This window comes from Leptinotarsa decemlineata, unplaced genomic scaffold (genome assembly GCF_025532065.1).
Source record: "Leptinotarsa decemlineata unplaced genomic scaffold, Ldec_3_MD MMD2_tig00026345_RagTag_RagTag, whole genome shotgun sequence".
Classification (NCBI taxonomy): Eukaryota; Metazoa; Arthropoda; class Insecta; order Coleoptera; family Chrysomelidae; genus Leptinotarsa; species Leptinotarsa decemlineata.
In genome coordinates this window covers 388,398-411,256 of record NW_027412696.1, presented here as the reverse complement: position 1 = coordinate 411,256, position 22,859 = coordinate 388,398, and the positions used below count along the sequence as shown (strand labels likewise).

The 22,859-nt window shown below is 31.4% G+C and overlaps 2 protein-coding genes across 7 annotated transcripts in view; one reads left to right on the top strand and one right to left on the bottom strand.

Moving 5' to 3' along the window:
• Nucleotides 1–673: 673 nt before the first annotated feature.
• Nucleotides 674–21,708, top strand: HDAC1 (Histone deacetylase 1). Of its 2 annotated transcripts, XM_074183772.1 has the most exons (5): nucleotides 674–913; nucleotides 1,233–1,345; nucleotides 8,327–9,566; nucleotides 12,154–12,203; nucleotides 21,521–21,708. In XM_074183772.1, exons 1-4 carry the CDS (start codon nucleotides 868–870, stop codon nucleotides 12,177–12,179), a joined length of 1,425 nt encoding a protein of 474 aa, XP_074039873.1. In that variant the 5' UTR covers nucleotides 674–867; the 3' UTR covers nucleotides 12,180–12,203; nucleotides 21,521–21,708. The 2 variants fall into 2 exon arrangements, with proteins under 2 accessions (XP_074039873.1, XP_074039874.1); XM_074183773.1 differs by lacking the exon at nucleotides 12,154–12,203.
• Nucleotides 8,263–22,859, bottom strand: part of LOC111513733 (uncharacterized) — a 48,997-nt gene continuing 34,400 nt past the window's right edge. The window contains exons 3-7 of one of the 5 annotated variants that reach the window (XR_012467625.1): nucleotides 16,126–16,211; nucleotides 15,142–15,726; nucleotides 13,273–13,385; nucleotides 9,721–9,801; nucleotides 8,263–8,810 (exon numbers count right to left, since the gene is read on the bottom strand). Coding sequence is in view for 1 of the 5 variants with exons in the window: in XM_074183774.1 (XP_074039875.1) it covers nucleotides 9,736–9,801 (66 nt within the window). In the remaining 4 variants the exon portion in view is untranslated. The remainder of the gene's footprint in view (nucleotides 8,811–9,720; nucleotides 9,802–13,272; nucleotides 13,386–15,141; nucleotides 15,727–16,125; nucleotides 16,212–22,859) is intronic. The other 4 variants (XR_012467624.1, XR_012467626.1, XR_012467627.1 and 1 more) reach the window with 4 other exon arrangements.

Below are 22,859 nucleotides of genomic sequence, written 5' to 3'. Positions count from 1 at the left end.
TCGGTATAAGCTAGATGAAAATGGAATAACTGATTACGAAACTATAAGTAAAACATATATGATGGAATTGACCGATACCTGTTGAAAATCTATAACTAAGTATAAGTAAAACGTTTCAAGTAGACATGGATTCCTTTTAACATCTTCCAGGATTCAGTTGCATATCAAATTGGGCTCCATTGAAACTTCATTATTTCCAATAAACTTCATCATACATTAATTGTGTTCTTCAGTAGAAGTTGCATTTGCTTTGTTCAAAATTGATATACTGTCGTTCATATATCCATGGATTTGAATCAACGGTTTGAGATAATTAATATTTGACATGTAAAATATGAATCATTGGATGAACTCGCAAAAAAGTAATTTTAATTTCTCATTTCCATATATAAAAACTTCGAAATACTGATTTTAACACAACGAATCATCTTTTTCCGGTTAATGTTATAAATCTGGTTTGAAAATACTTTTATGGTACTGATGTACTCTAATCAGATTTTCAAAATATTATTTGTATGTTGGAAATAATTTATTATTGAAGTAGTTTGAGTATTTATTATAATTGGGAGCAGCCGTCCCTAGACGGTAGTGTCATCTGGTGTTAGTAATGTTTCATAGTATCCTGTGCCCTATGCCTATTGCGTCTCTGTGCTCTATCGTTCTGTGCTCTGTGAGTGTTCTGTGTCGTGCCGTGTTTCCATCAGTTTTCGTGTTTGGTATATCCTCTCTGCTCATGTGTGTGTCTATTTAATCTATTGTTTTGCTTCATTTTATCTTGCGACCACTGCGCTGAGCTGTGGAAGTTACTAATAATAATAATATATCTTTGAATATTTTTAATTAACTGATTGCTGTAGGATTTTAAACATGACCCAACCACATAGCAGAAAGCGAGTCTGTTATTACTATGATAGTGAGTATATTCTGTACTAATTAACTAATTCTTCATGCATTCACTTACTATGTTCTCAAAAACGAAAAGGTATTTTTTTCCCCTCACGATTCAACAGTAATTCCTCCTAGAACTTCACGTACGATATTTCGAACTATATATGCAAAATATCTCGATAGACTGACACCAACCGTAGTTTTTCTGACAGTCTATTGGTCCTTAATCTTTGTGACATTCGAATGATGCATATTTGTACGGTTGTACGATGAATACGTTCAAGTGCGTCGAAATATTTCACTGGAAATTTTTCAGTTGATTCTTAATTTTATTCAATTTTCAGGTGATATTGGAAATTATTATTATGGCCAAGGGCACCCCATGAAACCGCATAGAATACGTATGACACACAATCTACTTTTAAATTATGGCTTATATAGGAAAATGGAAATTTATGTGAGTACTCTTTAAGATCCAACTTTTATATAAATTTTATATGGTATGTACCAATATCTAATGAAAATTCTGTACAAAATTGCAATTCAGTTATCTATAGGTCATTGCCAAATATTCAGAAACTGAAAGGCTGATCAACTTTCCAAAAAATGAAAATATCAGAGTTGCAAAAAAGGTTATGAGTTTATCAAAATTACCTAGTAAATTGAAAACTCCTTTTGAAAATATGACTGAAGCAAACGTTGTGTATTTATACTGGTTTAAAATCTCGAACTTTGAAGTCTTATCATTTTTTATAAGAGTTATTGCAGGAGAAATCGTGTGCATCACATCAAAAAGTGTTTTCTGGAATTAGTATACATAAATAATGGTGATCAATTAATGATTGAAGGATTGGGATAATATTTATCTTTTATATCTGCATCCACACATTACATATTTACATATGATTCTGCGTTCTTCCACCTTTCTGCCTCCATATACGAATGTCAAAAGGTTTTTCTATTATGGTATCGTTCTACCAATAGTAGAATCATCGCATGAAAAACTCTTCTATAATTTTGAATCCAGGGATTTATATTTTATCAAAAAAATTTGTCAAAAACCCCGAGTTTGTAACGAATGAAGGTACTACTTTCAATATGGGCTCAATCTATTTGAGTGTCGTTTTTACTAATGTATCACAAAAGGCTTCAAGTAACATTCAGTATTTCATTTATTCAAATTGGTCCATTTCAATTCAAGGATTCACGGCAAAGGTAACGTGATGGAAGCCACAGATAAGGGCTAGACAAATATTATTTCAGAATGTTCAGTTAATCATTGAAAAGAACAATTTAGGACGGTAGCTCCACTCACTCAATCGGCCGCTGTGTGAACCTGTGGTGTGAGCTGTAAGGCCTGGACGATCGATTTTTACTTCCTATCGTATAAATCACACGTTAAGAGGTGAGACCTTGTTTGTTCTTGGCTCGCACAAGTTTTGACTTTTGGGAGTTGTCGTTCTTTGGGGGGCGACAGCTGGTTAACAGAAAAACAGATTTTTATTTGAAATTGAAAGGGGGTATATTTTTAGCAGAGATTAGTTTTTGGGAAAGAAATGTTTTTCAACGGTTAAATTTTATTTCAATTTTTACTTATTTGCATATTATTGAACGTTTTTACAGGAATTTAATAATAATAATACTTTTATTGCAAAACGATCAACACAGGACACAGCAAACGTCAGGGTCAGGTTAAAAAACAAGTTAAAATATATTATTTACAAAATCTATAAATTATGGGGGATGAGAATATTAAAATATTGAGGTACAGTACAAAATCTTGAAAATATAAAAACAGTATTGGAATACAAAGACCGAAGACAACGTACATACATGTTTATTGCATCACACAATTGAAAAAGTATCCGAGACGAATTTTAGCACATATACATGTTTATTCAATCCAACAATCAAAAGAATAATAGCATTTCTGCTACAACTAGCTCATGACAGAACTTCTTCAGACCTGTAATACCTTTCAATACTTGAGGTAGTGAGGTATATGCTTTGATTGCTTGGTAGTGTGGGCCTTTCTCATAATATGTTGATTTATGGTAAGGGACAGATAGCTCATTTCGATGCCTAATGTTGAGGTTCATATTTGCAGAATATTGATCTGCGTTTGTAGGAAACAGGTGGGGATATTTCATTACAACGTTGATAAGGCCCAAGAAATACAAAGGCACTGCCAAAATGTCAAGTTTAGAAAAGTATGTCCTACATGAAGTATTACGATCCAATCTTAATATACATCTTTTATAATATATATAAATATAATATTTATAATATTATCAAATGACATCTACGATACCTGTACCACACCAAATAGAATGATATTTTATGCTGATGACACAAATATACTCTTAGCCCATAAAAACTTGGGAAGTCTGGTAAACTTGGGTAATTATGCATGTTATGCATGTGATCAATTCAGTAAATACTGTAGCGACAATGACCTTGTCTGTAATATAAAGAAAACTATGTTTATCAATTTTTTACCCAAAAACGGTACCTTGAATCCAGATCTAATGAACAACATCAATATGTGTGGTGAAATTCTGGAATACTGTCGGGTAGCTAGATTTTTAGGAATACTCCTGGATCAAAAGCTAACATGGGAGGCACAAATCGACAGTTTATGTGTAAAGGTTGGCAGTGCAAACTACGCAATTCGGAATCTACGAGACACTGTCTCTACAGAAGCTATAAAACCCATGTATCATGGACTGGTACAATCAAGGATACAGTATGGATTGATCTTCTGGGGTAACTCTGCATATACTGACCGCATTTTTAAGGTTCAGAAAAGGGTCATTCGCTGTATGGACAAGTCTCGTCCACTGGACTCTTGTAAACCACTATTTAAAAAATTCAACATCCTACCATTGCCGTGCCTATACATATTACAGCTAGTGTTATTTATCTATGACAATAAACTCCCATATCCAAAAAACTGATATACATAATTACGCTACTTGGGGTGAACATACTTTATATCACCCCTACTCTCATTTGAGTGTGAGTCAAAATTCCCCAAAATACTTGGGTATTAAATGTTTCAATAAAATAACAACTTTTATAGAGATCAATAAAAGTAGAACTGTAATGAGGAATGAACTATATGATTTTTTGTTGGATAACTGCTTCTACAGTATGGATGAATTTCTTGCTTTTAGTGCTTAGATAAATGACTCAGTTTATTTTATACATGTATCGTCTCTTTCAAGTTTGTTCAAGATCAAACATTTGTGTTTTGCTTTTAGCGTTTTACTTTTGACTAGTCCAATAAGTTTTCACATGTATTTAGTCTTGTAATTATGTACGTGTGAAAATTTTAGTGATGAATAAAACTATTTCTATAAATTTCTTTTGTGAGCAGAATATTCTTTGTGAGCTTGATGAAGAGCCCCAAAATATGATCCCATAGGAAATACTTGACTGAACGTGAGCATAGTAATATATTTTCAAACAACTGACAGATACTTGGTCCCGTAGATATCGTTATAACTCCACAGATGGAGTTCAGCCTACTATTCAAGATGTTTATGTGTGTTTCGGGCTGAGGATCGGATCTAGTCTAACGGCTAGGAATTGTATATGATCTGATGTTGGAATCGATTTGCATTTGAGTTTCACATATGGGGATTCCTCAAAGTTGTTTCTTTTACTGAAAGTTATCAGGCCGTTTTTTTCAACATTCAACTTGAACATGTTTTCTTCACACCACATGCTCATGCTTAGTGAAACAGTTGAAGCTTTTGTTGAGAGTTCGGACATATTATTTCCCGTAACAATAACCGATGTGTCATCAGCAAACTGATATATATTACCAACGTTTGTTTGAAGGTGATCGACAATGTTTCATGATGAATTTCATTAGTTCGGACTTCCATTGTCTGATATATAAAATGATTTGAAATACCTGAAAGAATTAAAAATGAATAGCTGAAAATAATCATATCAAGTAAAAAAATCAGAAATGAAATGATATTGAAATAAAATACCTGTAAAAATAGAACAATTGATCAAACATTAAAAATAATAAGTTAAGAGATTCTAAGCTAAGTTACCTCACGACGTTTCGATTGTTAGTATCCACAATCGTCTTCGTAGACTTGTTTTTCAACCTGACCCTGACGTTTGCTGTGTCCTGTGTTCTTTCAGGGATTTTAAATCATTTTATATATTATCAGACAATGGAAGTCCGAACTAATAGGATATACTACCACGTTTCAATGCTTGAGACATATATTTCACATGAAGAGTAGGGGTCCAAGAATTGACCCTTGGGGTACCCTTGCATACTAGCTTTGCTGGACAGGTAGGTATTGGTCTTGTTAATCCATGATAGCAACAACTTGTAAATGATTTGTTAGATAAGACTTAATGAGCCCATGGCTTACACCCTTAATACCATAATCTTCTAGTTTGTTCAAAAGTTTTTTGTGGTTTACCGTGACGAAAGCTTTTGCAAGGTCAAAGTACAAGCTTACCAAAGAGTTTTTCCTATCCACACTTTCCAAGATATGTTTAATTGAATTGAAAATCGCTGAGCATTTAATATATTGTTTTGGTATATAAAAAGTAGCAGTCTGATAGTGATATTGGCCAATAATTATTTATTTCATTTCTACAACTTTTTTTGTAAACAGGCACAACTTTGGCAGTTAGTAGTCATCAGGGAAAACTCCTGATGACAAGCTCTCATTGATAACGTTTACTAAAGGATCACATATATATTCTCCAATTCACACATTCAGAAAGGAATATGAAAAATCTAATTGGAGGAATAATTACTTCATAGGTTAGATTTTCAAGTTGAACCCCATTCTGTCAATATTTTCAACTTCCCCAACTTCAAAACTGTGAAATGGAAGAGATGATAACAGGAGATCAAATAAACGGCGAACTAATAACATCAATTAAAGAGAAAATAATCAGAGGGGTACCCCAAGGGTCAATCTTGGGTCCTTTACTCTAAATATTATATACTAATAACGTATCAGACACTGTGAATGAATTTATGGTGCAATATGCTGATGATTGCTCTGTGATTTTTAGTTCAGATGATGCTTCTTCTGAAAAAACCAATATTTTTCCTCCCTGAACTCGCTAGAAGACTACTTTTCAGCCCATAATCTGAAATTAAATACCAATAAAACGCATGCCATAACGTTTACACGAAATGGTACTAGTAGTGTTTGTAATCTCAGTAATGGATTAACAACATTGGAATCTTCTCCTCAATTATCTTTTCTGGGCTTAACAATTGACTCAAAATTGAACTGGAAGAGTCATATAAATAATATTGCAACAACTTTATCAAGATACTGTTTTGCTTTGAAAGTCATATCACAAAATATTTCTCAAAATGCAGCACTACTGGCATACTATGGATACGTTGAAAGTCGCATTAGATATGGTATCATCCTTTGGGGAATGTCTGTGGACACTCGGCGAATATTCATTCTACAAAAACAATGTTTGAGAAAAATTTTCGATCTACCTAGAACAGAGAGTTGCAGGGAAATATTTACTGAAAAGAGAATTCTTACTCTTACAAGTATGTATGTGTATGAATGTGTTATTTTTGTTAAAGAGAAAAATGTCATTATTTGAAATTTTTGATAGGAATCACTCTCGTAATACCCGCAATAAAAACAGTCTTCTGAACTTAATGACACGTTTTTCTTTTGTACAGAAAAATGTTCCTTTTTCTGTGAATAATATTTTTAACAAAATACCTGATTCCATCAAAAACTTGCCTGTTAGAAAAATGAAAAAGGAACTAAAAATCATGCTTTTATCAAAGGCTTATTATTCGGTAGAAGAATATTTTGCTGAATTTGTCTGCCTGTTTATATTCTTTGTCTGACTGTTTGTATACTTTTACAATGTTATTATTGTACTATATGCAAGGTGTTTATTTATATATATACATTTTTTTTTTTTCATTTTATATTTTTAATTTTTTTGTAATTTTTATCATACTCCTTTATACATTGACATGTTCTACACCCGCACGGGTCTTCGTACCAAAGAACTAATAAAGATAATCTATGTATCTATCTATCTATCTGATAACATCTGATGATTAATCGAGGACAACCTGCCCAGTACTGAAACAACTGTATACTGGTGGCTCTTGAATTGAAATCAAATTGGGAATGATCAGAATAGTACTATCTTTATCTTTTGAATATATATATATATATATATATATATATATATATATATATATATATATATATATATATATATATATATATATATATATATAACAGAATAATTAGTGACTGGATTAACTATAAATCGGTTGCAGTTAATAGCTGGGCTGTTACAAAGAAAACTCTTTGTTATATGTCAATCTTTCGGTATATTTCACACCTTCGTCAGGACAACTACAATGATAAGATTATATATCTTGTAAAAAATATATAAATATGGAGAACTTACTAACGTGAGAATAAAATATAAAATGGTTCAAAAACAGATAGAAAAACATTAAATAATGACAGTTGATAAAAATGTTTGGCTGACAATGTCAAGTGGGAAAATTCTGAATGATACTCGAATTACTAGATCTTTTATTTTCTTTATCATATTTCACGTACCTACTGCGTATATATATATATATATATATATATATATATATATATATATATATATATATATATATATATATATATATATATATATATATCTCAGTTATTATCTGCGTTTTGTTTAAATATTGATCTTAATCATGAGTATTTAAGTACACCTTTGTAAAAACATGTTTGTATATTGGGTGCTGCCCATTAGATAAATAAATAAATGAATTGATGGATGTATCCATTACTACATGGTAGGATATCATCATGAAACATGAGAAATAAAACTTTCTATGTTAAACCACTTTTATTTGTTTCTTGATTTAGTTTGAAAATGTCCTCAAAGGAAAAAATCGCGAAAATCCGTGAGTATCCTATAAAGTACAATTTAGCCTGAGACACTTGTCTTACTGCCTCTTGAAAATATACCCTTTTCAATTTAAATCATAAATTTGTTTTGTACTTCTCAATCCTAAATACATTCATTCCACCATACTGAAGAACAATACAATATTTGTAGTGTTTTTAGAAAATCCCAATAGTTTGAGTGACTTGGATACAATGTGAGCAATATGACCTTTGGAGGTCAATACAATCTGATGTTGCCAAACAGCGCCCGAGTCCTGGGCGCTGTTTGGCAACATCAGATTGTATTGTAGATTTTCTGTAAAAATTATATGTGGATGTCCACACAATTTATAACTATAATTATTTATAAACATTTGTTACATATATTTTAGATTTGTATTTACTTTAGAGGTAAAAAATGTTTATGCATCCATGTATCTTATCACCTTTTTATTAATTTCACAATTATGTTTGATAATATTAAATTTTTTTTTCAGCGTCCCCACAAAGCAACTGCAGAGGAGATGACCAAATTTCATTCTGATGATTACATAAGATTCTTGCGTTCAATACGTCCAGACAACATGACAGAATATAATAAACAAATGCAAAGGTTCAATGTAGGAGAAGACTGTCCTGTTTTTGATGGTCTTTATGAGTTTTGTCAACTTTCTGCAGGAGGCTCTGTGGCTGCAGCAGTGAAACTCAACAAGCAGGCTTCAGAAATCTGCATCAACTGGGGTGGTGGATTACATCATGCAAAAAAATCTGAAGCATCTGGATTTTGTTATGTCAATGACATAGTTCTAGGCATTTTGGAACTCCTGAAATATCACCAACGTGTTTTGTATATTGACATTGACGTACATCATGGAGATGGTGTTGAGGAAGCATTTTATACTACAGATCGTGTGATGACAGTGTCATTTCATAAGTATGGTGAATATTTTCCTGGAACTGGAGACTTGCGAGACATTGGTGCTGGAAAAGGAAAATATTATGCCGTTAATATTCCACTTCGTGATGGCATGGATGATAGTGCATATGAAAGCATTTTTGTACCTATAATAAGCAAGGTTATGGAAACATTCCAGCCTAGTGCTGTTGTTCTACAATGTGGTGCTGATTCATTGACAGGGGATCGTCTGGGATGCTTTAATTTAACAGTAAAAGGTCATGGAAAATGTGTAGAATTTGTCAAAAAATATAATCTTCCATTCATGATGGTAGGTGGTGGTGGATACACCATCAGAAATGTATCTAGAGCATGGACTTATGAAACTTCAGTTGCTTTAGGAGTTGAAATTGCTAATGAATTGCCCTACAATGATTATTTTGAATACTTTGGACCTGACTTTAAATTACATATCAGTCCCAGTAACATGGCCAATCAAAATACTCCTGAATATTTAGAGAAAATCAAAAGCAGATTATTCGAAAATCTAAGAATGTTGCCACATGCCCCTGGAGTTCAAGTACAAACCGCCCCTGAGGATGCTATAAATGAGGAGTCTGATAGTGAAGATAAGGTCGACAAAGATGAAAGACTTCCACAAAAAGACTTGGACAAAAGAATAGTTCCAGAAAATGAATTTTCTGATAGTGAAGATGAAGGTGAAGGTGGAAGAAGAGATAATAGAAGCTACAAAGGTAGGAAACGCCCCCGTTTAGACAAAGGAGGTGAAAATAAAGAATCAGGAGAGGATAAAATTAAAGAAGATGTAAAACTGGACAAAGGTTAGTTGGAATATTTGATATTGATTTAGCAATGATTTGATGTAGAATGATATATTTATGACAAATATCTGATCTCATTCAATCAATTCTCCATTGAACATTCAACACATTCAATCAATTGGTTAATATCTGCAGAAAATACAATAATGCTTACATTCACAAAGATGTTTCAGTTTTCACATTGAATGGTTTTCTTGAATTTAGCCAACTTGTTAATGACTTTAATCTTATTGACCTGGAATAAAAAGTTATCGATTGATTTTTGTTACCAAATACTCTTTTTTGCATTGCTTTTAAATATGTCAAAGGCTTAATAGAAAAACACGAATTTTCAAACACATTGACAAAAAGGTAAATTAATCTAATAATAATGACTTTATTTTTTTAATTCCTGAGGAAGTCTAGTATTGATACTATTTAAACACTAAAAATAAACATCAATTGTAATTTCACTTGAAAAAATTGAATGCATTATGGTTTGATATGTGAGAATTCAATGTATATTAAAAATAGGTGGAACTCTATTCACAAAATGAGAATACATTTCAAAATGTAGATATTATTAGTGAAGAAGATAGATATTCTTTTAGAGCAAATTAAAAAACTTGAAAAATGTTTTGAAGTTGAATATTTTGGAATGAAGTTGTATGATAGTTTCTAATTAGCTAAATGATCTTTTAAAGAGGAATCACATGAATATTCCTTGTAGTCTTGTCATGAACTTCAGAATGAAGAGAGGCTTCTTGTTATTTATTACTTTATGAACAAAAGTAGCTAGATGAACTAGTATCTTTTCATGCATCTTCGACCAATTCAATTACTTTATTTCCTCAGAAACATGGACATCTCTTTGCAATAAGTAAATATAACAAACACATTATTAGAGAGCTATAAACATCTGTGCAGGAACCATAATTGAAATCAGCATAAATTAGGTGACTCAAAACTAACTAAACTGCCAAGATTTTGGCAGTGATTGGTTTATATTATGAATGAACTGACTCTCTACTTAATGAACATTATCAACACTATCCATGATAGTAATCACACTATTTTTACAAATATTTTCATTTATAGACGTGTTTTGCTAACACAGCATCTTCTCGATAGAGGAAGTCATTACAATTATTCTTTATTTTGATATCAGAAAATGATATTGAAAAATGAATTTCTAGCGGAGGGTGATGTAAAATTTTCAATAAGAACATTTCTGATAGAATCACATTAAATACTGTGAAATTTGTTAGGACTAGATCTAATGTTATGCCAACGTGGTTATGAATATTATTTATTGAGTAAAGGTCATACCGACTTAGAATCTCATTGATCAATTTAGCTTTAGGATTACCATCAATAAGGCTGTAGGAGGGACCATTTATCTGTGGGATATTAAAATTATCTTCGATGAATACATTTTCAGAGTAAAGATTTTTATTTGTTTTGAAAAAGAGAGTTAAATAAATTGGAATCAGACCTAACATGGACACAATAAACTAATTCGCTCACTTTCAGTTTGATATTTAACCATTGAAAGTCAATGCAATAATCAGAAATGCAATTGCATTTCTGATTATTGGGATGCTTTTTTTTGGTCCACAAAATAATTTAAGGAAACAGGAGATTTTCAAGCTCATCAATCAGCTATACTGCTATAGATCAAATCAAATCATGTTTTATTCATTCAAAAACCCACCAAGGCATTGAAATTATCAAAATCCAGTATAATTCTGATATGTGTATTAAAAGATGTAAATCTTTTACTAAACACTTTTAATCTTCCTCTTTGAAGATGATCACTTGATGATCGAAACATGTGTCGAGGTGTTAAAAATAACGATTTGGTGTTGGGAAAAAACTCCAGTAATATTTATTGGGATGCTGATGAAGTGCTTGTTTTGGATTTATTTTACGCCAGAGGTTACAGTTTTACCTTTTATTGAGTGTCAAAATCATCAATTTTTCTCACGGACATCTTGCGATACTTCTTTTCCAAGCAGAAAAGAATTCCTCCACTTCTTTGAGTGTTTGTATTTTCATAGGGCTCATAATTCCTTATCAATACATACTAATTATCACATGGTTTATCATCAAAAACTGAACCATTTTCAACTAGGTTTTTGTTGCACAGATAACATCAAAGTTATTTTCCAGAAGATTTTTTTTTGCCTGAGACCACAAAAATGTTGATAGAATATATTGAATGATTCAATATTTGACTATCGTTGATATTCATGGGAGTAAACTTCAGTAATTTCAGCATTTAATTCGCTATCCGAGTTATTCTTTGGTAGTCTGTTCAAAAAATGAAATTAGTTGGTCTTCTACTTCTCCATTGAGAATATCTCTAACTTGATATTTGATAGTAACTTGGTTTTTAATTGTAAATTTAGGGTCATAAGAGTATTTTTGAATTTGAAGTCAACAGCTAAGATAAATTGTTCAAACCTGCCGTCTTCATCTGTGCTGAGCTTTTTAACATCAACTACCTATTGTTTGTTGTTCTGCAATAAAATGCAAAATGCGTTGAGACTTTTTACCCTATTTGATTACAATGTGTTATGTGAAGTTTCTTAAAATTCAATTTCAGGTCCAGTAGAACAGGAAAATAGATGAAAATATCCATCTGTACTTGGATAGGTAAGTTTCTTCATATATTTGGTACCAAAATATTTTCGTGGTCTGATCACCATAATAGAAACATTTAAGTTTTGTAGTACTTTAAAAATGAAAACGGGTTTTATATTTCATTACTACCCGTTGATCTATACAAAAAGCAGCCTTCAAAGGTCGAAACTTGTTTAAGCTAAGTATTAAGGTGTTACCTTTCAACATGTGATTTTTAACATACTTCATACGTTGTGCGTTAAGAAATGTCTTGTTATTATAAGTTGACTAATAACCTCAGTTTTTATCAAGCAAACGGGAATTTTTGGTCCACAAAATAATTTAAGGGAACTGGAGATTTTCAAACTCATCAATCAGCTATACTGCTATAGATCAAATCGAATCATGTTTTATTCATTCAAAAACTCACCAAGGCATTGAAATTATCAAAATCCAGTATAATTCTGAGATGTGTATTAAAAGATGTAAATCTTTTACTAAACACTGAAGAAATACACTAAACATTCCTAAACGAAATAATTTTTTTAACTTTGATTTTATGAATAAAGTAAATTGCAATTGATTTCCCAATGTAAAAGTTGTTCAATGAGATATGTTTTCCAAGGTCAAACATCACTATTCACTGATGGTGAATATTCTCAAATAAAATGTAACATATCTATTATTTTGAAGTAATGAGAAAAGCAGCTGTTACAAAATCATGTATCAAGTTTTCTCCCTAGATCAAAGTATGAAGTTTTTGATTTTCTATTTGAAATTTTTGAAAGCTGCATTGATTTCTGAATCGATAGGGGATATACCAATTTGAATAAGGAGGTTGAGTAATATGAAAATATTTAGCGTAATGTGAAAACATAACAATTATTTGAAATAATCATCAGAGAATAGGCTGAAGACGATGATGGCAGTCTCATAATAGAAAATTACTATTTCCCATTAGATATATGTAGATAGAGGAATGTTCGAGGTTCAGACTTCTATTGTCTGAGAAAAAAAATGCAAGTACCGAAATCTTTTGAATTGTTTCTAGAGACATTTGTCAAACTGTCAAATCGATTTTAATTTCCAAATCAGTTATTACCTTGTCTGGAATCCTTCACGAATCTCAGTCTGGGCCTTTTCTTCCTTAATTTATTTATTAATTACATTGAATCCATCTTTAACAATATTAATTTCTAATTATTTGCATGAGACCTGAAAATTACAAAAAAAATCTTATCTTGAAGATGCTCAAGTTCTATAATCAACAATTGATCTGTTTTTTCCTTGGTGTATTGAAAAATACCTTATGCCAAATGTTAATAAAATGGATTGAATTCTCTCCCGACAAATTAACCATAAGTTTTTCTCATCATCTCAAAGATACAGCAATGCAATATGATCTGGTTATTACATTCGATATGTAATTGACATTTCACCCCTATATCAGCAACATTACTCGATCTTTTAAAATACCAGATTTTATATATAATGTTTTATATATAATCCGTTCCTCATTGGAATTTCAAAATTCAATCAAATTTCTGGATTCCTTCCTTGTTAGATATTTTTTCAAATATATCCCCACAGTTTGGTACCCTTATTATTTATATCAAATTGAGAACTTTGAAATGGTTCAGAATAAATTTACCAGGTATAAACTTTTGGCACTTATTATGTCAAAATAAAGTTTTTTTTAGGTTAAGTTCATTGTCCTATTCTTTCAGGAGAGCAGGTTCAAGAATTTCTAAGAAACAAACTATAAGAGTTCAACTTTGTCACACTAATTACGAGTATACCACTGACTACAAGCATACTTCAATGAATAGAATACCGAGACTTGCAAATATATATCACTTAGAGAGAGACATATTTGAAATAACATTACAATATTCAACGAAAGTCATTTTTTGTGGAGGAAAAAATCATTTTTTTATCGACCTTTTTTTGGGTAATTGTTACCTTCCACAATCTGAAAAAAATATAAAAATTATAATGGAGAACTTTATACAAGTGTAGAAGGGCAAACTTTTTAGTTTACCCCGATAAGTTACTTTGATTTTTACGCAGTAACTTATCGGGGTAAACTAAAAAGTTTGTCCTTCTACACTTGTATAAAGTTCTCCATTATAATTTTTATATTTTTTTCAGATTGTGGAAGGTAACAATTACCCAAAAAAAGGTCGATAGAAAACATTACAATCTTTTGAAATACAATACTTTAAATTAAAATGATCTAGAATGTACAGCATGATACAGCAATACCGCTTGTAGTGATTTGTTTGATTTGTATAGATTTTTTTAGTTATACAAAAACAATTTTTACACTTCTAACTTTACTAAAGAGACGTTTTCTTATACACTAGCTTCCTCAGTCGAACTGGTACATTAAATTCTATTTTACTCATTTTACACAACAATATATTAATAATGGTAATTCTTGGTAAACAGATAGATTTTAAGAAACAATATTAATTTTAGCTAAGCAGGTAAAATTGAAACAAGTACTTAATAAAAATTATTTCTTGGAATGTAAGAAAATATGTTTAATAATGATGAGTGATTAACTTCTTGTTGGTAGTTCAATGGGGAATTTGATTGTTTTCGTTTATTGATTTCTAGGGATTCCAACAAGTTCAATTCTTGTCCTTTATTTTCTTTATGTAATTTGTAATAGTTCATGTCAAAATTGTGGTTGTTCGTGGCACCAATTCCACTTATACTTGCACGAAGAAAAACATTGAACCTGCTAGAATTCCTGGAAAATCAATAAACAAAAAGCATAAATTTCACAAATAAAATGCATGTATCGTGTTTTTATTATTACATTGTTTTATTTTAACGGATAAAGTTACTAATTTTCATCAAGTAGCAGGACAGTGTTGATAAATGAATGAATATTTATACAGTTTGTTATCAAGGACAGTTAACATATTTGTTGAATTCATGCAAAGCCATTACTTTACTTTACCTTTCATATGGGTATGCTGATTTCTATGTTTAGATTGAGTATCTTGTTAATACTTTTTGAGAGACATTTTCTATTGAGACACTCCACTGATCAGTATATCATTTGGGAAAATGCTTACTAAATTTTGAGCATTTGCAGAACCGTGTGTTAGCGGCCGACTGTTCAGAATATACCCCACCTCAGCGAACAATGTTTGTAGTACCTCTATTTGGGATGCCCGTCTTTCACAATTGCTATTAGAAACCTTTTGAAACAACCTACTAGTCTCTTCCAGCTGCCTCCCATATGTTGGGCTGAGGGGGGATTCAATTTCCATTTTATGTCCCTATTTGCAATATCTTCTACCAGGGACGTCATTTGTAAATCTTCCAAATATTCCAACAGTTCGAGATTTGCTCCATGCAACTTTGTTTCATTATCAGACCAAAATACCTCAACGGTTCCACGTCTTGCCAGAAATCTTCTTATTGCCATTTTGCACGAGTCTGTGTCCAGCAAATGGACAATTTTAATATGTACTGCTATTATGGCCAGGCAGATAAACAGGACATTGGAAAGTTTCTCCAGTCGTCATTCAATCTTGACCTGAAATGAACCGAAATAGTCGATTTTAGTAGCGGTAAATGGTTTATGACGAAGTAATCGTTCTCGGGGCAAAATTCCCATCTTTGGTTGGACTTGAATTTCGGATCGTTGACGACAGTTTATCACTGTATTATTACTTTTTTTACAGTTCTGCGAATATAGGGGATCAAGAATCTTTTTAGGATAGCGTTTATAAAAGTTTCAATTCCGTTATAAACATTTTTTATGTGATAAGTTGATCAGTTTTTGAGTATATGGATGCTCTCCAGCCAAAAATAATTGTTTCCTTTCTAATGATATATACATCTCCAATTTTGGTTATTCTACTGGAAATTCTGATCAATCTATCGCTTCCCAAAAAATTGACAAATTATGAAGTCGTCCATTAATGCTACTTACATTATTTTCGAGATTGCTCCTATCTACTGAGGAACATGACAATTGTACAATTTTATACCAATAGCGTTCCCTCAATTCCAGTTCATCTGCAGTTAAAAATTTATTAGATGTTTAATGAAGAAAAGAGAATTGAAACTTTCTATGTTTTTTAACACTTTTATTTGTAACTAAAGTTACTGCAGTTTCGTCCTATAAGGACATTTTCAAACTTATACATTGTCCAAAATAATTCTCCGAAAAATCAATGAGTTTGTTCCAAAATACCTATTTTATTTTGATGTTTTGTGATTTGATGTTATTGAATATTAAGTTTTTGTTACAATACTGTATAATTTTGAGTAATTTTCGGTGTTAACAACAAATAAAAATAACTTTGCACCAAAAACTTTAAAAATTATTTTACTCTTCAAAAAAATTGACCTTGGTTAACACCATAGTTGTGTAATTTGTAATATTTTAGGCTTTTAAAATAAACCGCCGTATACAGGATGTTGTCTATTTATCTAATATGGTGCATACTTTGGGGAAATACATCGTGACTCACGGTCGATGGTAGGTTAGACGTTTCTGGAAAACGCAAAGCATGATTTTTCTGAAAATTTCACCTCTCACATTTCCTTACCTGTTCTATTGATCTAAAGTATTTTCAGCATTGCGGCGTTGCCACTTCCATCAAAAAGTCCTAGCAACTTTATTTTTTTAAATGGAACACCCCGTATATTAATACATTTTTGGAATCGCTTTGGTATTTTAATACTTTTTTGTTAATAATGTCCTATACCTATCTCTATCTGTTTTCGAGATAAAAAATAAATTGTGCTAAATATGGTCCAAAAAATAGCCTTTATTGAAATTAAGTACATCAGTACTCTCAATTCATGAAATGTTGATATTTTGATGATAGTTTGGACAAACTTGAAATATTCAAATAACACCAAGAAATCGACTCCATATCATACATGGCGTGCTAAAATTACTATTATTTCCATTGGGCATAAAAGTAGTCAAAAGTTCATTTTTTCAAATGAAACCCCCTGTATATTATTCGGTAAATTGATTGATTGATTGACTAAATCGTCAAGTTTTCTCAATAAAGCCGCTTCTTCTAGAAACATTATTATTTTTTTTTAGAATTTGGATTTGGGTAGCAGTGGAATTAGCAAGCTTATAGCAGTTCGGTGACTTTTATAAGTAATTTACAAAGAGTTATCGACGGTGTTTCGAATCATCTTCCAAAATGAATGCAAATATCGATTATTCAAACGAAGTTCTTATGAAATTATTTATTATACACATGAACAAAGTGATCAAATCATTGTCAGAACGTGTAAAAAATTCAACCAAATGTATCCTGAATTAACACCAATGAACTAGAGGAAGTTTGTAAGGTTACAAAATAATTTCCTTAACTATGGCTTAAAGTTTCCAGGGAACAACTGTATTAAAAATCAGTCATTTCTAGGTAAAAAGTAAGATTTTGTGGGCTAAAACATGTGAAAGTACAGACAATAACAGAATAGGATTATTCAAAATAACAAAATTGTAAACAAAATATCACATTTTCACAATAAATGCTGAAAATGTTGTCCATTACATTCTAAACACTTTAAAATGTTTTTTTTGTACGCGACTTGTGGTTGCTTTTTCAATTTCCTGGGGATCCAGATCTTGAATACTCCGCACTATTCGCCGTCGCAATTCTTTGGTAGGCACTGGAGTACTGTATACCTTCTTTTAAAACACCTCATAAAAAAAGTCAAGTGGTGTGAGATCGGGTGAATTCGGTGGCCAATACCACGGTCCTAAACGCCTAAACCAACGATCGTCGAAGAGTTCATCAAGTTTCCTGGAAACTTCCTGGGTGGAATAAGCTGGCGCTCCGTCCAGTTGAAACCACGAATTCCTATATTCCTCTAAAGGCAAATTTTCAAGAAAATCGGTTACAGTCGTCCTTAATATTTGGAGATATCTCTCTGCATTCAGTGTGTCTTCATAAATAAAAAAGCTAATTTTATTGTTCTTCAGAATACAGAAAACATTCAGGTCAAATTTTTCTTGAAAACCCATTTCTTTTGTAACATGAGGATTATGATCAGCCCAAAGATGTTTATTCCTTCCATTGAAAATACCATCCCTCGTAAATTTTGATTCGTCGCTCCAAATTATTTTTGACAAAAATTACCGATCTTCCTGTGTATGAATCAAAAGGGATTCACAAAAATGCATTCTACGTTCGAAGTCTTCTGCTTTTAGAGCTTGAACTTTGGTAAATTTATACAGATGCATTCCGTGATTTTTCAAAATTTGTTGTACTGAATGAAGCATGTGAAACACCTAAATCTTTTTCTGCACTGCGAATGGAAGCTTCTGGATATGCATAAAAATATGCCAAAACGTTAACAGTATTGTCCTCATTTGAAGTAACAGGTTTTGGTAATGTTGAAGGCGCTTTTAACATGGAGCCATAGTTAAGAAAATTATTTTGTAATCTTACAAACTTCCTCTCCTTCAGTGGTGTTAATTCAGGATACATTTGGTTGAATTTTTTACAAGTTCTGGCAATGATTTGATAACACTGTCCGTGTATAATAAATAATTTCATAAGAACTTCGTTTGAATAATCAATATTTGCATTCATTTTTGGCGATTTTTTGAAACACCGTCAATAACCATTTATTAATTACTTATAAAAGTCACCAAACTGTCATAAGCTTGATATTTCCACGGCTACCTAGAAGTCAAATTCTTTAAAAATTATTTTTTGTACAACTGTTATTGAAAATCTTTTTGATAGAAACACTTCAATCAGAACATCTACCAAAAATCATTTAGAAAAGTTCACACATGCAGTTCGTGCTATTGGTAATATTAAATCCCTGTGAGGTTACTGACGATGACGAAGTAGTATTCAGTCCAACTGTAGAAAGTCCTTCATGACTAACCAATAATCCTCCTTAAAATAACGTGAGTTGGCGTATGTAGTTGTAACATATGCCTTGTAATCCAAAGATCGTGTGTTCAAATCCCATGGACCCTATAATTTTTTTTAATATCAGCAGTAACGTTATACAAAAAAAAATTGTATGATACATTTGTTAAAAGTGATTTTATTTTGCTCGTGAGTTTGCTCCACTTGCTGACGCTCGTTTTGCAATAATCCCCACTCACAAAATAAAATGCCACTTTCAACACTTGTAGGTAAAACGTGAATAACTATTTTTCCACAAAAACTGCTTTATTAAAAAAACTTGACGATTTAGGTATAGGGACATGTATATCATCTTGAAGCATTTTTCACCATCTTTCAATTTATCGAGTAATATACGGGGGTTTCATTTGAAAAAATGAACTTTCGACTACTTTTATGCACAATGGAAATAATAGTAATTTTTGCATGCCCTGTATGATATGGAGTCGATTTCTTGGTGTTATTTGATTATTTCGAGTTTGTCCAAACTATCATCAAAATATTAACTTTTCATGAATTGAGAATACTGATGTACTTAATTTCAATTAAGGCTATGTTTTGGACCATATTTAGCACAATTTATTTTTTATCTCGAAAACAGATAGAGATAGGTATAGGACATTATTAACAAAAAAGTATTAAAATACTAGAGCGATTCCAAAAATGTATTAATATACGGGGTATTCCATTTAAAAAATATATAATTGCTACGACTTTTTGATAGAAGTGGCAACGCCGCAATGCTGAAAATATTTTAGATCGATAGAACAGGTAAGGAAATGTGAGAGATGAAATTTTCAGAAAAATCATGCTATGCGTTTTCCAGAAACGTCTAACCTACCATCGACCGTGAGTCAGGCTGTATATATAAATATATAGGTAATACAAGTATTACACAGAATAGAAGCAGAATGTGTTTTGTTCCACATAAATTCCAATATTAATACAACAGATATACATGAAGACAATATTATGATAATTTTCTTTTTCTTCAGAAGTTGCATTTTTGTTTTTTTTGGAAAATGGTTGCTGACTTCTTTTCTTCCTGGTCAGTTTTATCATGTCTCCAGCAGGTTTTTTCTTCAAGTGGATTTTTTATTTTATTGAGATGTATACCAATTCTGTTTCATGAGATAGCTTGCTGTTGTACATGATATTCGCATAAAGTTGACAGTGAACCTAACCTCTCTCCATAGAAGCATAACACTTCAAAACATCAATATTCAACAGGTAGAAAGGGGTAAAAAACTGGTTTTATCTACCCTGAGAACATCAACTGCTAGACAGTCCATTATTTTTGCCAGGTTAAAAAAGTTGAGCTGTCTTTAATTTTTTCAATCGTATATTCGGGTTTTTTGTCAAAATAGAGTGTGTTCATAGTTCTATAAGTTTGGGAAAGAAAGGTTTTGGCTTCCTTTTTCGTAAGGGCATTGTTTTCAGTTTGTGTCTGAAAATTACTTTTTTGCATGATCTACACTTCTTTGTATAGAGTTAATTTTTTGATATCGACTGTTTTCTTCCTTTCCTTGGAAGATTCTCACTTTTTTTTGAATGAAGATAGAGAAGTAGAAAGCCGAAACCTTTCTTAAATTTTTTTAATGTACCCCGTTCAATTTTTCGAACAAACCTGAAACACTAGATTTTATGTGTGTTGTTGGATTTGTAATGATTGTGTGATCTGTATGTGTGGATTACTGTTTTGCCAGTATGTCATCTGGGTTATGGTCACAGATAACGAATACATCGTCAACAAATCTTCCACCATATCTTTAGTTCATTTTGGTAAGTCTCGATATATGTTTTCTCAAAATGGTTCCTGAAGATGTTAATCAAATTACAACATTCCAAATTCTTGTTCATTCATTTTTGAACTGGAAAATTTTTATTGACACATTATTTCAGAAACTCCAAGATATATTTCACATTCTATTTTGTTCCATTTTTCAAATTAGTATCACATTCTAATTTTGTTTTTACAATTCTTAGGGTTTTTCAACAATATTGCTGATCAAGCCTACATCAAAAATACTTGAACTGGTTAGTATCGTTTGAATGCATTGTGCCTCTGATCTGTCGCGGCAGATATTTTTTAATGAACAAAACCAATATTAGATACTATAATATTTCAATGTCAGATATTGAAAATTAATAGTATTGAAGACAAATTTCAAGAGAACCCCATTTGAAAATTGTGTCCTGAAATATCTCAAAAGGAAGTTTTAATTTCATACTGAGAAATTATGTCTACTTTCATTTAAAATAATTTACAGTATCTTTTTTTGTTTTTTTTTTGACTTAATTGCTACTACTGCTATCTATTTAAATTTTACCAATAGGAATTGGAGAGAAACTTATTTAAATCTGATAACAATTTTATGATTAACATGATATATAAGTTATTAATGTTTTTTTAAATCTTTGTTACAGATCTTCAAGTTACGAAGGTATCATAAAATGAAGCTCATATGAATTGGAAGAACTGTGTTTATACCTCATGTTGTGAGTTAAATTTAAGTTGATGGTAGACAATTTTTATTATTTGTAATTACAGTATTTTTATAATTGTACATATTTTATTCTCGAAAATGTGTATTAATTAAATGAATGAAACTCGAGAGTAGCATTTAATTTATCTCACTGGTGTTTGGTCAAGTATCAATATATTTTTATAAAAGGTATTTAAGAAATTATTGATGCCTGTTAAGTTTCAACATTACTTTTACTTGTGGTAAATATTAGCCAGGTCACACATCAAGGAAACAAGAAATCTGAAACATGAAATACGATACAGAAAGTTTGTGCTTCATCGATGCACAAACCAGAATCAAATTAAATTATTTTGTATCAGTTAGCAATGAATATCGATGATATTTTAAACGACGGAGTAGTTGGGTTGTAACCACATTTATTATTATCAAAACACAAAATTAAATCAGAACGAAAGAAACGACGTTACTGGGTACATCTGTATAACCATATAAATGTTAAACATGGTTCTTATATAGTGTCAAAAGAATTAACTAAGCATCCGGACAAATTTCAGTCTTCATAAAATGTCTGTAGGTACAGATATTTAGTAGATTACTTTTTCTTGTCAGGCCTCATAATTGAAAAGGATACAAATTTTAGACTGGCTTTGGAAGTTGAAGAAATGTTAATTACACTGAGGTAAGTAAAAACTAAAATTGATATATAATATTATATTGTTATTTACCTAAGTTACAAAACTTACAATAACACATCTTTCATAAACACCAGCACGAAGAAGGTCCGAAGAAGGTGTTTATCATTATTGCTTGAATATTGCAAGTTGCTGTCATAGGAAGCACTGATACTGAAGAAGAAAAACGGGATGGAAAAGGAATCGGGACATGTACAGTATTACATACAGTGTTCATTAAGAGTGTCATCAAAAAGAGCAAAAACTCGTTTGAATCGTCTCTTTTGAGCAACATTTAGTTTTTTCTTAAATCAGGGGGTAATCTTTTCAGAAAAAGTAAGTCGGCGCCTTCTTGGTCAGGCGATTCTTTCTTTTTTGTGTTTGCATTACATTTATCACTCAAGGCAGTCGGACATTGTACATCTGAGTTTTCCCAATTTTCAGTGTTTTTTTTGTATTATGCGTTTCTTGGAAGAGGATCCCTGCGGAGTTTTTTCTGACAACTCAGAGGATACGGAGGAAACAGGATAACTTTCCACTAAGTATGAAGTCGATGTTTTATTAACTTTTTTTTTGACTTTCTTCAATATTCTTCTGTGAAATATT